The sequence below is a fragment of the Phodopus roborovskii genome, unplaced genomic scaffold, assembly GCF_943737965.1.
Source record: "Phodopus roborovskii unplaced genomic scaffold, PHOROB, whole genome shotgun sequence".
Classification (NCBI taxonomy): domain Eukaryota; kingdom Metazoa; phylum Chordata; class Mammalia; order Rodentia; family Cricetidae; genus Phodopus; species Phodopus roborovskii.
Window position 1 is genome coordinate 7,819,186 of NW_026126433.1, and position 13,565 is coordinate 7,832,750.

The 13,565-nt window shown below is 39.8% G+C and overlaps 1 protein-coding gene across 6 annotated transcripts in view; it reads right to left on the bottom strand.

The window, feature by feature from the left end:
* Positions 1–13,565, bottom strand: part of Mecom (MDS1 and EVI1 complex locus) — a 540,594-nt gene that overhangs the window by 257,921 nt on the left and 269,108 nt on the right. For all 6 annotated transcript variants that reach the window (XM_051185854.1, XM_051185852.1, XM_051185853.1 and 3 more), the window contains exon 2: positions 11,999–12,342. In XM_051185854.1, the coding sequence (XP_051041811.1) occupies positions 11,999–12,342 (344 nt within the window). The remainder of the gene's footprint in view (positions 1–11,998; positions 12,343–13,565) is intronic.

The following is a 13,565-nucleotide window of genomic DNA, read 5'->3' on the forward strand; positions in this document are numbered from 1 at the left end:
AAGGAAATCCATACCCCCATCTTTCAAAGGAGAGATAGGAGTAGCATCCTACTTCTAACCCACTGACTTTCTACTCAAAGGAAGGTTTGGTCTTCAGGTGACTGCTCTGCTAAAACATTAAGTTCCACAAAGGAATGTACATGCCAAAGTTGCTTTCATTTCAAGTCTGAAAGCCACAAGTTTACAGTAATTTAACCAAGAGACACTGTAAAACAAGCACATATTTTTTGCTTAATTTGAAGTGAATTTGTGTTCTTCCCAAAGCACAAAGATCCAAGCATGGCCTCACTGTAAATAAAACCTCCAAAGCCATTACCCTAGAGAGTACTCCACAGGGATGAAAGGGGAGGCAGGGAGATAGAAGAAAGTCAAACGACTTTTCCAAGGTCCCAAGTCTGACTCCAGGGCAAAAACTCCAGGTTCCTGGCATCCATCCCTGGTTCCTTCCACTGTCTCACACATGGCCCTGAAACACAAACCACTAGACACTTGGTGGAGAAGTGAGCAAGGGCTCTGCCACATGAATGGCTAGATTGTTGAAGGTGGGGGTTGGGAGCCCCGGAGGAAAGGCCTGAAGGATAATACATGGTACAGAAATCTATTTGCCAGTAGCTACCGCAGTTACCCATGTGGCTGCCTAAGCCAGGGGCTGGGGTCTTGAGAACAGCTGACTGACAGCATGAACAAAGGCCCTGACAGTCTCACAAAGGGGACACAAGAGTCACCGCTTCCTAGGCATCACTCAGGCTTCATCACATGAGACCTAGAACACAGTCAGGAAAAGCCCACCATGAACAAGGGCCTCTTTATCCTTGGGGCTCTCCTGATCCCCCACTTTACCTGATAAAACAGGAGAACTTCTGATTCTTTCTTCTGGCTCCTTTGGATCTTTCCACATTCAACTTGCATGTGCCTTAACTATTTAGGGGCCCTTCTTTTGCATATTAACATGATGTGTACATTGGTGCCATATTTAAGTGAATAAAATGTGATGAAAATAACTTTGATTAAATTTTCCCATTTCTTCACTACCCTGTGTGCCACCTACTGTTCACCCATGAAAAACTGCAGTTTGTACATCAATAAAACTTCATATTAATACTCTCTGAGGTAGAATGACTTCATTAACCATGTTCCCCTCTCCTGTCCTTTGCTTCCAACTGTGTTCAACTTTGGAACTTCTGACAAATGCTTATTATTCTCTAGGCTAGTAAAAAAAAAATCCCCAAGCTTCAGGGAAACGTAGTTGGTCTAAGCCCAAGGGAATGGGGTCGTTGAATTAAATGATAAATATATGCATTTAAGGTCATTAGAGACTTTATCTCCTGTGAAGGCTATATTTGTCAGATTGATATAATTTCTCTCAACTGAGTACTTAGCTCCACGGGCCACCGTTATTATGATTATTCCTTCCCCTTTAAGTGGGAGACTGGCTAAAAACACGTGTGCTCACCCTTGCAGCTTCTAGAGCGCTCAAGGCACACCTTTGTTTCATTTAGTATGCAATTTTCACCTCTGACCCAAGAAATGAGGCCTGGGTTTCCTGAGCTTTATTGCCTGTTAATAGACTGCCGGCTGTGTTTTCAGCAGTAATAGAAATGGCGGAGAGGCATTTCGTTTAAGAGGCTGGCAGCCTGCAGCCTGAAAGACAACGTCAGAATTCAAAGTCAGCCTGGCCCAGAAATAATATAAAGATCACAGTGACATGAAGGAGGAAGTTTTCCATATTCCTTTGCACACAAGGCACCCTGCTGTGCACAGAAGGACTGGCTGGCTCTAGACATTTCCCACTGAACAATGGCAGACACCCTCAAGGGTGCTAAGTGATTGATCCAATAATTCATCTTCAACTTACACCTATCTACATATTTGGTTTCTCCTCATTAAACTGAAAACATCAGTGGCAAACTTATGAAGTGCAGTCCTTGGCTCTCCATAAAATACACACAGATGCTCATCAGGGGTTCTTGCCTGCCCACTACTTGGTGACACGTGTTTATAATTTTGTCTTTATTTTGTTTGCTGTCGTTTGCTCTTAAGTACATCTGTTCAATTAAAATAGAAATGTGTGACATGGTATGTACTCAGCAACTTTGGAGCGTGTTAATGAAATGTTCTAATGTTCCTGTCTCTGCTCTTTTAATATAGAAGGATTTCATGCCTTGGAGCTCTACTGACTGAAAAGTACAAATAAAAATATCCTTGAAATCACACAAAGAAGTTGACTGTTTTGTTAATAGTTAAGCAAGGATGTTATTACAACATATGGACATTATTTTACATGAAAAGACATTATTAAAAATTATTTACTGCCTCATGTTTGGAAACTTACAGGAAAAGTCTGATAATATATTCAACTTGTTTATTACGACTTCATATAATTTTGAATAATACTACTTTTTCCTTTGACAAGTGCAATAAACTGTACTGGTATAGACATGGGTTGATTATCATGAGTGAACTGTGTTGCTTAAAGATACATGCTGGAACAATCAGCTTTTGACGGCTGCATCTCCAGTTATTTACACTCACCATCATGGTAATAACTCACCATTTCTATATTAATAAGGCAGTGAAATTTATTATGATGGTATTGAAAAGTTATTAAGTACTGCATCCCAAGTGACAAAGTACCACAGCACTGTCACTACCCAAAAGCAGTTGCCCATCCATCACCCGCCTTTCCAGATGGTCCTGCATCTTTATCGCTCCCAGGTTGGTGACATCACCTGTTCACCCACTCAAAATTGATGATGAAAGCAAACAGATCTATCTTACTTACATTTACCAAATCAATTTAATTTTTACAGGCCATGGCTTAGTGACATATTGACTGTTTTCCTTAATGGCATCTACCGTATTTAATGCAAGGATGTCATCTTTGATTCCTGGCTCGCATAATGTGTCATTTCATAATAAATTTTTCTAACATATTTACTTAATGGAAAGAATTATGATTGCTTGTCATTTCTCTTATTAAACACAATGATAATTCCTTTTCCTTTTGAGTGTCTCTTTTTGGAGCTATTTTTGTCCCTCTCTGACACTTAAAAGTGGCAAAGTCTCAGCATTGCTGAGCAAATGCTGAATGTAGGCACAGCTGCTGTCGGCTCTGCAACTCATGAGGACTTTGTTTCATGGATTTCTAACAACCACAGAAGAACCAAGTCTTCAAGAGCTAGTAATTATAATAACATTGTCAGTGACAGCTAAAACTTTAGACATGAAATGGCACTGTGAATAGGAACAGTTACAAAGCTAATTTTAATTGCCCATGTATTTGCCCTCTGCAAAGCTAATTTTAATTGTCCATATATTTGCCCTTTGTGTCTGTGCATTATCATGGTCAGTTCTCTGAATGTAAGGCCTCGAGATCTAATACAATTAAAAATGAACACAGGCTCATCAAGGCTGAGATGCAGGTCAATAGGCAGCCCAGTGACTCTTGGATTCACATGTGTGATACCCTTTTTTGCCACAAGCAAAGCCCCATGTACTATCTTTCAAGACAAAGGCTTCAATAACACACATTGCCTTGGCAGTGCATAAGATCTAGACCATCTAAGAATGGTAATTAGATTTACTTTGGACTGAGAAAGCATAACGGCATTGACTTTGAGTTTTGATATTTGGCATCCATCTATGTGGCTGTGTCCTGGGGTAAAATCCTTGACTAGGCTTTCATTGGAGCCTGCCCATACTCAGAGAGGGTCAGGGCCTAGAAGGCAAAAGACCACACTTGTAGTCTCTCTGGCCTCCAAACCCTAGGCTAGTAAATGTGCACATGGGTGAAAACACCACAAAGTAAACTATAAGTATTTTCCTAAAGAGAAACATTGGGGAAGCGTCTACAAAAAAGGAAATAGAAATCTATGCTTAGTGAGGTTGTGAAAGTAGAGGATAGGAAAGCACCAACTGGACCAAAAGGAGTCTTCTCCAGCTATCTTTTCTATCAAGCAGTATTATTTTATTTACCCTCCTCTACCCCAGCATGAAAGCTAGTGGGGGCCTAGAATGAGCTCTAGCTTTACCTCACCCTCTTGTAAACAAGATGGGTGGGAGAATTAATGACTCCCTGGGGAGACTGCAGAAAGATGGAGAGCTCCACCCAGGACTAACCTCCATCTGTGATCCTACAAGTGGGAGAAACTGTGCACTAAAGACACAATTCTAAGATGATTTAGAGCCTTTCATAGCCAATTGAGAGATTCCTATATTTCTTTAAGTGTCAAATTATTGGTTCTAATTTAAGGAAAACAATCCCACAGAGGGCAGAGGCCAGTCATCTGTTGCACCTGTAGATAGATTTACAGAGATACTCTTCCCACTCTACAAGGTGCTTCATGATCATGTGAGATGACTGTCCTAATTCCGTGCTAAGATAGAATCTTAAGTGAAGTTTTCCTGAAAATGGAAATGGGCATTCATGGGCTGACAATGTAAGACCCAATGTAAGACCAACAGTAATTGTTCATCCCTTGTGGAAGCTGGTGTCTGTGTCAGGGTGGACTTCTCAACGCTACCGTCACACGTGATGATCTACCACCACAATAATTTAGACAACAATAAAAAGCAAACAAGCAAACTATGCACACCTGTGGCTCCTGACCAGTTGCCGTTGTCATACCATGCCATGCAACCTGGGAAGCCTGGGGGAAAGGAAAGCAGCACTGTCCTGCCAATGGTGCCCAATACCCTTGGGTCAACAACATGAGCTACTAGCAACAGCAATATGCATGCATACACTTCACGTTGACACAAGCAAAACTCTGTGTAACAGGGACAGAGGTGTCACCCAGAGAGGTAACCTAGTCATCCTCCAGACCCCCAAGGAAGAAGAATGGTGCTTGCAAGTCTGGCTCCTCATTGGCCAGCCAGTTCCAGGCACTGGTTAACTACAAAATTTTTAAGTTACTGTATGATTTATTCTGTGTGTGTCTGTGTGTGTGAGTATGTGCAGGTGTCCCCCAAAGACCAGAGAAATTGTATTCCTTGATGCTAGAGTGAGAGGCATCTGTGAGCTACCCAAGGTACAGGTGCTAGGAACTCATTTTCAAAAGGCTAAGGGAACAAGGTAGATTTCCTAAATTATAAGGAAAAAGACTAAGAGCATTTTGAGAGGGGAGACCTTTTGAAAGCCACACCTGGTGGTCTTAGGTATTGAGAGAATAAGAAAATCAGTGAATGAACATGTAAACAGAACATTTCAATTCTAGAGAACAGTATAAAAGGAACCCTCTTCTGATGGCTTTGGAAAGCACTGGGGCAATTGCCAGGGCAATAAAGAGCACTTGTTCTTGCAGAGGGCTCAAGTTTGGTTCCTAGCACCCACACAGTGGTCCACACCATCCTTAACTCTGGTTCCAGGAGGTCTAATGACTCCCTTGACCTTTTTGGACACCAGGCACACATGTGGCTTCCAGGTATACATGGAGACAAAAGACTCACACATATAAGATAAAATAAGTAAATCTAAAAGGAAAGAAATTTTAAGGCAAATATTTATTTGGAGGGATAATGTAAGAGTTATCAGATGCACTAATTTTTGTAGTTATTATCAAGCCAATAGATGTATGCAGTCCACACAGAGGCAGCAACATATATAATATACAGTACTAGTAAACTCCCAGATGACCATTTTGTTGCTGTTTGTCTGTTTGTTGGGACAAATTTTTATTATGTCATACTGGATGTAGACCAGGCTGAGCTCAAATGCACAGCGTTCCCACCTGCCCTTGCCTCCCAAGCACAGGCCAATCGTGAGCAAACTCTTAAAAGAACCAAGGCATGTACCTTTGTCTAGGGGCATTCATAAGCTGTTTGGTGTGTATTCAGAATACTTGTTCCTGTATCAATAGAGATGATGTTTTTCACCTGACTTTCCAGGATTCAATGAAGACACTCAGCTGAGTTATTATCTGTGTCTTCACTAGCATTTGACAGATGGACTGGCCTGATCTGAAATCAGTTAAGAAACATACTGAGCAATGTCATAACATCTCCGAGAGAGGAAGATCGTGGGAGTGTGATTTCTGACCCACAATAGTAGAATAAACATTCAATTGTTTCATGGGACAATTTGTATTGTTCCTAGAAATGAATGAGAATATTTCTGAGAGACATTAATTCTGCATGAAGTAAAAAGCCACTATGTTGACCATCTTTGGATAGATACTTTGTAACTTAGGTTGTTATTTATAGTTAGAGTGCATTACTCTTTTCATTAATAAGTAGTGACATCCATTAAAGATTCTCCATATATATGCATACATATGTTACATATATGTGTGTGTGTGCATGTGTGTGTGTGTTGCATATTGCTGAAGTAGGCAACTCATAATTTATATGAAATATCTATACTTATATATAGCTATATATGATGAATTGTCTCCCTCGCCAATTAGAAGCAACTACAAAAGTTTTAAGATAAAAAAGTCTTGGCAATGTAATTCAATGGATATACAACGTGTTCTTATAACCCTGATGTACGAGTTAGGCATCTTAAAAAATTCAATATCGGTGGTAATGTTAATGTATATTCATGTTTCAAAAAACATAGGGATTTTATGTTTTAATATCTGAGATGATACCATTGCATAACCTCAAACCAAACTTACAATCATGAGAACTGCTTGTTTTACAACTAGATAGGGAGGCATGCCTCATTGCACTAATACATTTCTGGATTACAGTCTGGAACATAATGTATTTTCAAAGCACTGAATCAAAATTGGATGATGAATTTCCAACTCCAATATAATCTCTTTCCACTATTCCATCTCATCTATTTAACAGGACAAAGGAGAAATTTACTATCTACACACATCATTATTTTTCTGTGTACAACTTTACGTATGTCTGAGAAAATAAAAGCTAAGCACATACTTGAAACTTTAACAGATCAAAAAATTTGGAGCAGCTCTGGACAAGATGAACATGATAGGGGATTTGGCACACAGTAGGCACCTAACTAATGGATGCACATATACTTGTAGTTTTATTGTGGCCAGTGATAGTAAAGGTAAAGAAAATATGCTAAATGACCAAATTTCAAAGAGACTAACCTTTATATAGTTTTTCTAATAAACTACTTCAGACTGTTAGGAAAAAAAAAATCACTGTCTGAGTTAGGGTTTCTATTGCTGTGACCTGACCATGACCTACAGCAACTCTTAGAAAAGAAAATATCTAACTAAGGTGGCAGCTCACAGTTCAGAGGCTCAGTCCATTATTGTCGTGGTGGGGAGCATTGCACCAGGGAGCGTGGTGGCCTGCAGGCCCACATGGTGCTGGCTACATCCTGAACAGAGGGCAGCAGGAAGTGGACTCACTCACTGTGTGTGGCTTTAACACATATGAGATCTCAAAGCCAGACCCCACAGTGACACACTTCCTCCAACAAGGACTCACCTACTTCAACAAGGCCACACCTCCTAATAGTGCCACCCCCTTTGAGGGTCATTTTCTTTCAAATTATGGCAAGTACACTATTCAAACTGTTCTTTGACTTAAAAGTAAGTTTAGGAATCTATCCTGATTCCTTATTTTCATTGTTAAATAGGAAACAGTCAATGCTTCTTTTTCAAATAGGACCACAACCACACAATTTTAGCATATTTGAATTTCTAGAGATATTTGAGTTTCTAGGGAACAAGATGAGGAAGCAAGGAAAATGATTTATAAAACTCTATCTGAGAGATAGTGATTGGCCTCTTCTCTGTAATAACCCATTGCTGGTCTGTGTCCTAGCCAATGGCACTTCTGTTGTTAGCCTCTGTGTTCTTCCATAGCCAAGTGCTAAGCCCCTAACAGGGACTAGAGGTTTTAGCCAAATGCAATAGGTGACATACCTCAGGACATGGCAGTCACCGTCAAACCGAAATAGTTTTAAAGTTCCTCTATTAAATCAATACTCCTTTGGAGAAAATATGTCTATTACTTTATTTTTAGATTATTTTACTTAACTATATATATCTAGCTTATAAATATGTCTTCAAAAAATCCTATTTTCCTGAAATACAAACTTATAAACTTCTTCCAAAGTACCATATGTAATTAATGACTTAAAGGTTAGAAATATAGCTCACCATCCAAGCACTTGTCTTAGTATGTGCATACCATAGAATAACAGATAGCCCTCACCAAACCCAAATACAACCAGGATTTAAGCCTTTGACTTTTAGTCTCGAGAGCTGTGATAAAACAAATTTCGGTTGCTTATGCCCCCAAGTTTAGGCAGCCTGAACTAATACAGTCTGCTTATTAAAACAAAAGTAAGAAATATGCTGAGCATCGGTAATACCACACAACTTTGTGAAACACTATCAAAACTGTGCTAGGAAAGTGTAGCTTTGAAAACTCAAAGCAAATTTTGGCCTCTTGGGTAATCTAAGCAAGCCTGCATACCACATAATATTTCAAGCTCCTTAGTAAATGGTTTCACTGCTGCCAGTGAAACAAACTTTGAGCAACCCTAAGTTGTGAATAGGAAGGTTGTAGATAATGTCATGCAACAAGAACACTCAAAGAATACATATAAAAATCTCTAAGGATGAGAAAGGAGACATCCAAATATAAAGAACAGTGTATATGAAGAACAGTGTGTTGAGAGAGGATGGGAACTACAAACCAGTCATGGCAGGTGCTAAGTATGTTCAAGAAACATGTGCTTCCCTGCAGGACTGAACAGGTGGGAATGCAATGTATTGGAGCAAGAAGCACAGGGAGAGGAGCCAGGAGAAGGTAAGGGCCAGCAGAGCCATCACTAAGTTGCTCCATTAGGAACAAGTCAAGTGACTGTGTAGAAAACTGTTCAAGCAGACACCCACAGCTAGACACTGAGCCGAACTGGAATCCAGATGCAAAGAGGGAGGACAAGATCAGGCTGCAAAAACCTGAACAAGGAGAAGCTAACAGGCCCCGACTGATAACTGGGAATCCACCATGGGACTGGCTCAGAGCCCCTGAACATGGGTCTTAGCTAGAAGGCCTGGGCAGTCTAAGGGACCTCTGACAGTGGAACCAGGATGTATCCCTGGTACACAAAAGGACTTTGGGAGCACATTCTCATGGAGGGATAACTGCCTTAACCTAGAGGCAGGAGGGAGGGCCTAGTCCCTACTCCAAATGACTTGACAGCTTTTGTTGACCCCTCCTGGAAGTTACCACCCTCCCTGTGGAGTGGTGGGGTGATGGGATGGGAGGGTGGTTGGGGGCATGGAAGGCAGGGAGGGAGGGATGGAGGGAGAGAGGGAGGGAGGGAGGGAGGAAGAGGAAACTGGGAACGATATGTAAAATAAGAAAAAATATGTAATTTTTAATTTGGAAAAAAAAACTCTTCAAGCAGGATCTGACACATAGTAGGCACTGAATAACTGTTTGCCAAATCAGAATTTCCTCGTTCATATTTACTTTAAGGATTTCTAAGTGACTTGCTTTCTTTCATCATAAAAAGTATGAAGCAGCCTCAGAGAGGTCATGGTAGTTAGAACACAATTATAGGTCTAATCAGATAAGAGGAGAATAAGCCACAATTAAAGACATATATGCCATAAGGACAATTCAAAATGAGCACACAGGAGTGGACAATATGCTGTGTAAAAGTGCCTGTGCCGATGGCAAATGGATTTTGTATTAACCAGATAGAATCAAGGACTCACCTACAGCACCAAGGATAAAGTTTGCCAAAACCACGAGGAGCCTTCTCAATGGCCTTGTTCATTATATCTCTAGAGTACACAATTCACACTCTTAAATTGTGGGGAGGGCAAGCAAGATGGCTCAACTGGCAAAGGGGCTTGCTGCCAAGTTTGCCAACTGGAGTGTGATTCCCATAAATGACACGTAAGAAAGAGAGCAGATTCCCACAAGTTGTCCTCTGACTTCCACATGTGTGTGGTGTCACTCAGGAGTATATTCATGTGTGTGTTTGTGTGCACCCTGTGTACGCATGGGCATGTACACACACACACATAAATAAATCAATTTTAAAAATTTTAAGAGAGTATTAAAATGTCAAAGAATACTATGTAACTGGCCATCCGCTAGATTCTTAAAGGACAGAAACCAAGTGCCTGATCTGCAGGCAGAAAGCCATGAGCTATTTTTTAGAGTCATCTTGAATTCTAGGCAATCAAAATGGCTGCATTTTAACATAACGAAGGAAATAATTTTATATTGCTTATGGTAAATACATGCTGAAGACATTTTCCCCAAGGAGAAAAAGTGTAATTATTTTAAATTTCCATAAATGCAGAAGTTTCCCCAGGTCCATGCCCAATCCATATACATTGTGTCTAAAATGTCCCACCCTGTCCTTTCCGATCCTGTAATTGCAAACTGACTTTACAGTTAAGCTCTGTCTATTTCCATACATCTGGAGAACCCTGACTAGGACTACACTCACCTAACTCAGTAGATTCTGTAATAAATGTTCAGTGAGTTAATTATTATTGGACATTATTTTAAGGTGAACAATAATAACATAAAATTGACACACATTTGCCTTCAAATATATTCAAACTCACATATCCATTAAGCTATGGTGATTTCTAAAAATCTTTTATTGATATATGAGTCTAAAAGTAATTTACTAAACCACAGTCTTCCCAAGGGTATGGTCAGTGGCAAGACTACAGAAGGCATGCTCATTTGCAACCCTGTTCAATGCAGAGCTTAGCTTTCTGTATTTCAGAATTTGAATGAGGGTTATTTTCATTATGGAATTTTGAATAAATTTTACAAGGGGACATATATAAGGCAAGAGGACAAAAAGCTGAAATTACATCCTGCAGGCACTATGTATTCATTTCTGTTTAAAAGCTAACCAAATATTCTATTAATGATCATAAATATTAAGAGGACATACCAAGATAAATCCTGTTTATCTGATTTCCACCAAGCTGAAATACTGTGAAGGGGGAGTTCCTTCACATCTCCAAAACCGTTGACCTATGCGGAAGTCACCTACAAGTTTTTCTTCTAAAGACCAGATTTTTCCAGAAATCATGATGTTATAGTTTAGTCCCAACAATTTTCAAACTATAAAAATAAACCAGAGTTGGTACCATAAGCCTGTAATCCCAGCATCTACCTGGAAGCCTGAATCAGGAGGATCTGAGAGTTCCAGGCTGACTTGGTCAATAAAAAGCTCTGTCTCAAGCAATGAGAATGAAAATAAAAGCAAAAATAAATGTAAAGTATATATGTAGACATCAACACACACACACAGTGCATTGGTACAAATGATAAACAAAATGTACATTATATCTCCTTATTGAAATAAAGTTAAGATAGATATTGTCATCAATGACATCAATTGTTGGATGCTACCTGATGGGTTCTATGTGATGCTCAGCTGAAATTAGTGACCAATTTTATAGTCACTTAGTACTCTTGTTTTCATATATGAGTTATTCATTAAGTCAATTTAAATATCAAGAATCATCACAGATTTCAGTGATAACTACTGTGCACATGTTCAAGAAGCACGTAAAATAAAAAAAAAAAGGTCTTATTTAAAAAGACGTAAAAATATATAAGAGGAGGGAAATGAAAATACAGAACAAAAGTAAAACCAAATTGACATATAGCTAGATGAAACATGATAGCTAGATGAAAACATATGCTTTACTCCAATCTTTCCAGACTTCTCTGCCTCATAAAAGATCACATATAGCACACATGTCTCATGAGCAAGATTGTCTGCTAACGTCACATGCTCTTTAAGATGAACAGAACCAGTATTCTGAATGATAACTCAGAAACCACAGCCTCTTCCTTACATCTTTTTAAATTGATATGCATCTCCGAGCATTCTTCATTCGAGATCCCTTTTATCACACTATTCCTTTAAGCAATGCATTGCTTTATCAAGCAATGAGATTATAAGAGAGTTGGTTCTTAAACATGCTCCCACAAGTGGAGCATCCTCATGATCACATAGCTCTTCTGTATAGACCTGAATGTATTTGTGTGCTAACTCAAAAGACATTCCTACCTCCCATCCGTAACTGGAATCTTTCAGGTCCGACCTCTGCTCTCCCATGTATGGCCCAAACTTTTCACCTATTTCAATCTTCCTTTTGGTCCATATTCCAAGTCCTGCTCCAGGCATATTTGACTCTCGAAGTTCAAATTCATCAGGAATGGGGATGTCATCAGGGATGTAGATGGGGGCTTTGTAAGGAGAGCCCTCCTTGGGAGTGAATGACTCACTGGATGTGGCAGGAGAGCATGGCTCTTGGATATGGAGGGAGGGAGCATTAGCTATCCCATCTGCATCAGCATCAGGCATTTCTTCCAAAGGTATTTCAGGGTAGTTGCCATAAGCACACTCATTACCTGCAAATAAATAAGAACTTCATGAATTTCTATTAACAAACCAACACAAATTCCACAGGGGTGGAAATCATAGTAAGTTGTTCATTGCAAGCTAAACAGAGAAGGCCATTGTTAAAGTGTATCCCATTAAAAATCTCTGTTATTCACAGGGGAGGACTGACAGATTATGGCTTCTGGTTTATCTGGTCTAAAGTAATAAATCAAGTGTGTTAATACCTTGCATAGGCCAGCCCCGCCAATCACCCACATGCAGAACACCCTGTTGTTAATTTATCAATCTGAATAAAATATAGATAACAAGTAATGTAGACAACTACTACCACCAAACCATCATACACACACACACACACACACACACACACACACACACACACACACACTATCAGAAAACTGCATCAATCAATCCATGAAACCTTAAAATGAATGCAACAGGACATCTGGGGCTTGAAAGGCTGTCATGTGTAACAAGGCTTAAATCTATGCAGCCAGATTATTGATGGAAATACTAGTTTGTGTTTGTTCTTCCTCTGTTGTTTTCTGTTTGTTTTATTTTTTCCTTCCCGTTTCAAGCAAATCACCAAGCCCTTGGTATTTCCTTCCTTCAGTAGCTTATTCTGTAGAAACTCCAAAGTACTAAAAGATAAATTCATTTTTAACATTAAGTAGAGTTGGGGGCTAGTCAGCTTGCTCAGTGCCTAAGAGTACTTGCTGTTCTTCCAGTGGACTGAGATTTGGTTCCCAGAAACTAAGTGGTGACAGATTATAACCACTTGTAACTGCAGTTCCAGGAAATCTGACACCCTCTTCTGATCTCCACAGGCACCAGGCAAGCACATGGTGCACATACATGAATGCAGGCAACCATTCACATACATATAACTAAAACAACAAATCTTCAGAAGAGATAGGAGGGTAACCTGGATATACCAAAAAGAGAAAAAAATATTCAGACTAGAAAGTGGGAGGGATTCAACTGCCTCTGGGTTAAGAAGAATCCTGGAGAGGCTGCATGAATTCGGAAGTGGTCACAGAGGCAACAGAGACACAACAGCACAACCCTGCACCAAAGTCCCTGAATGTGTCATGAGAACCTGCGGTCATCATAAAATTTAAGTGGGGACTTTGGGGGCTATATAGGTGAATGCAAAGAATGATGGCTAAGCAGAATGTCCTATAAACTGAAGGTAATTTCCATTGTCCTTGAACAAATAGGCATGTGTTTC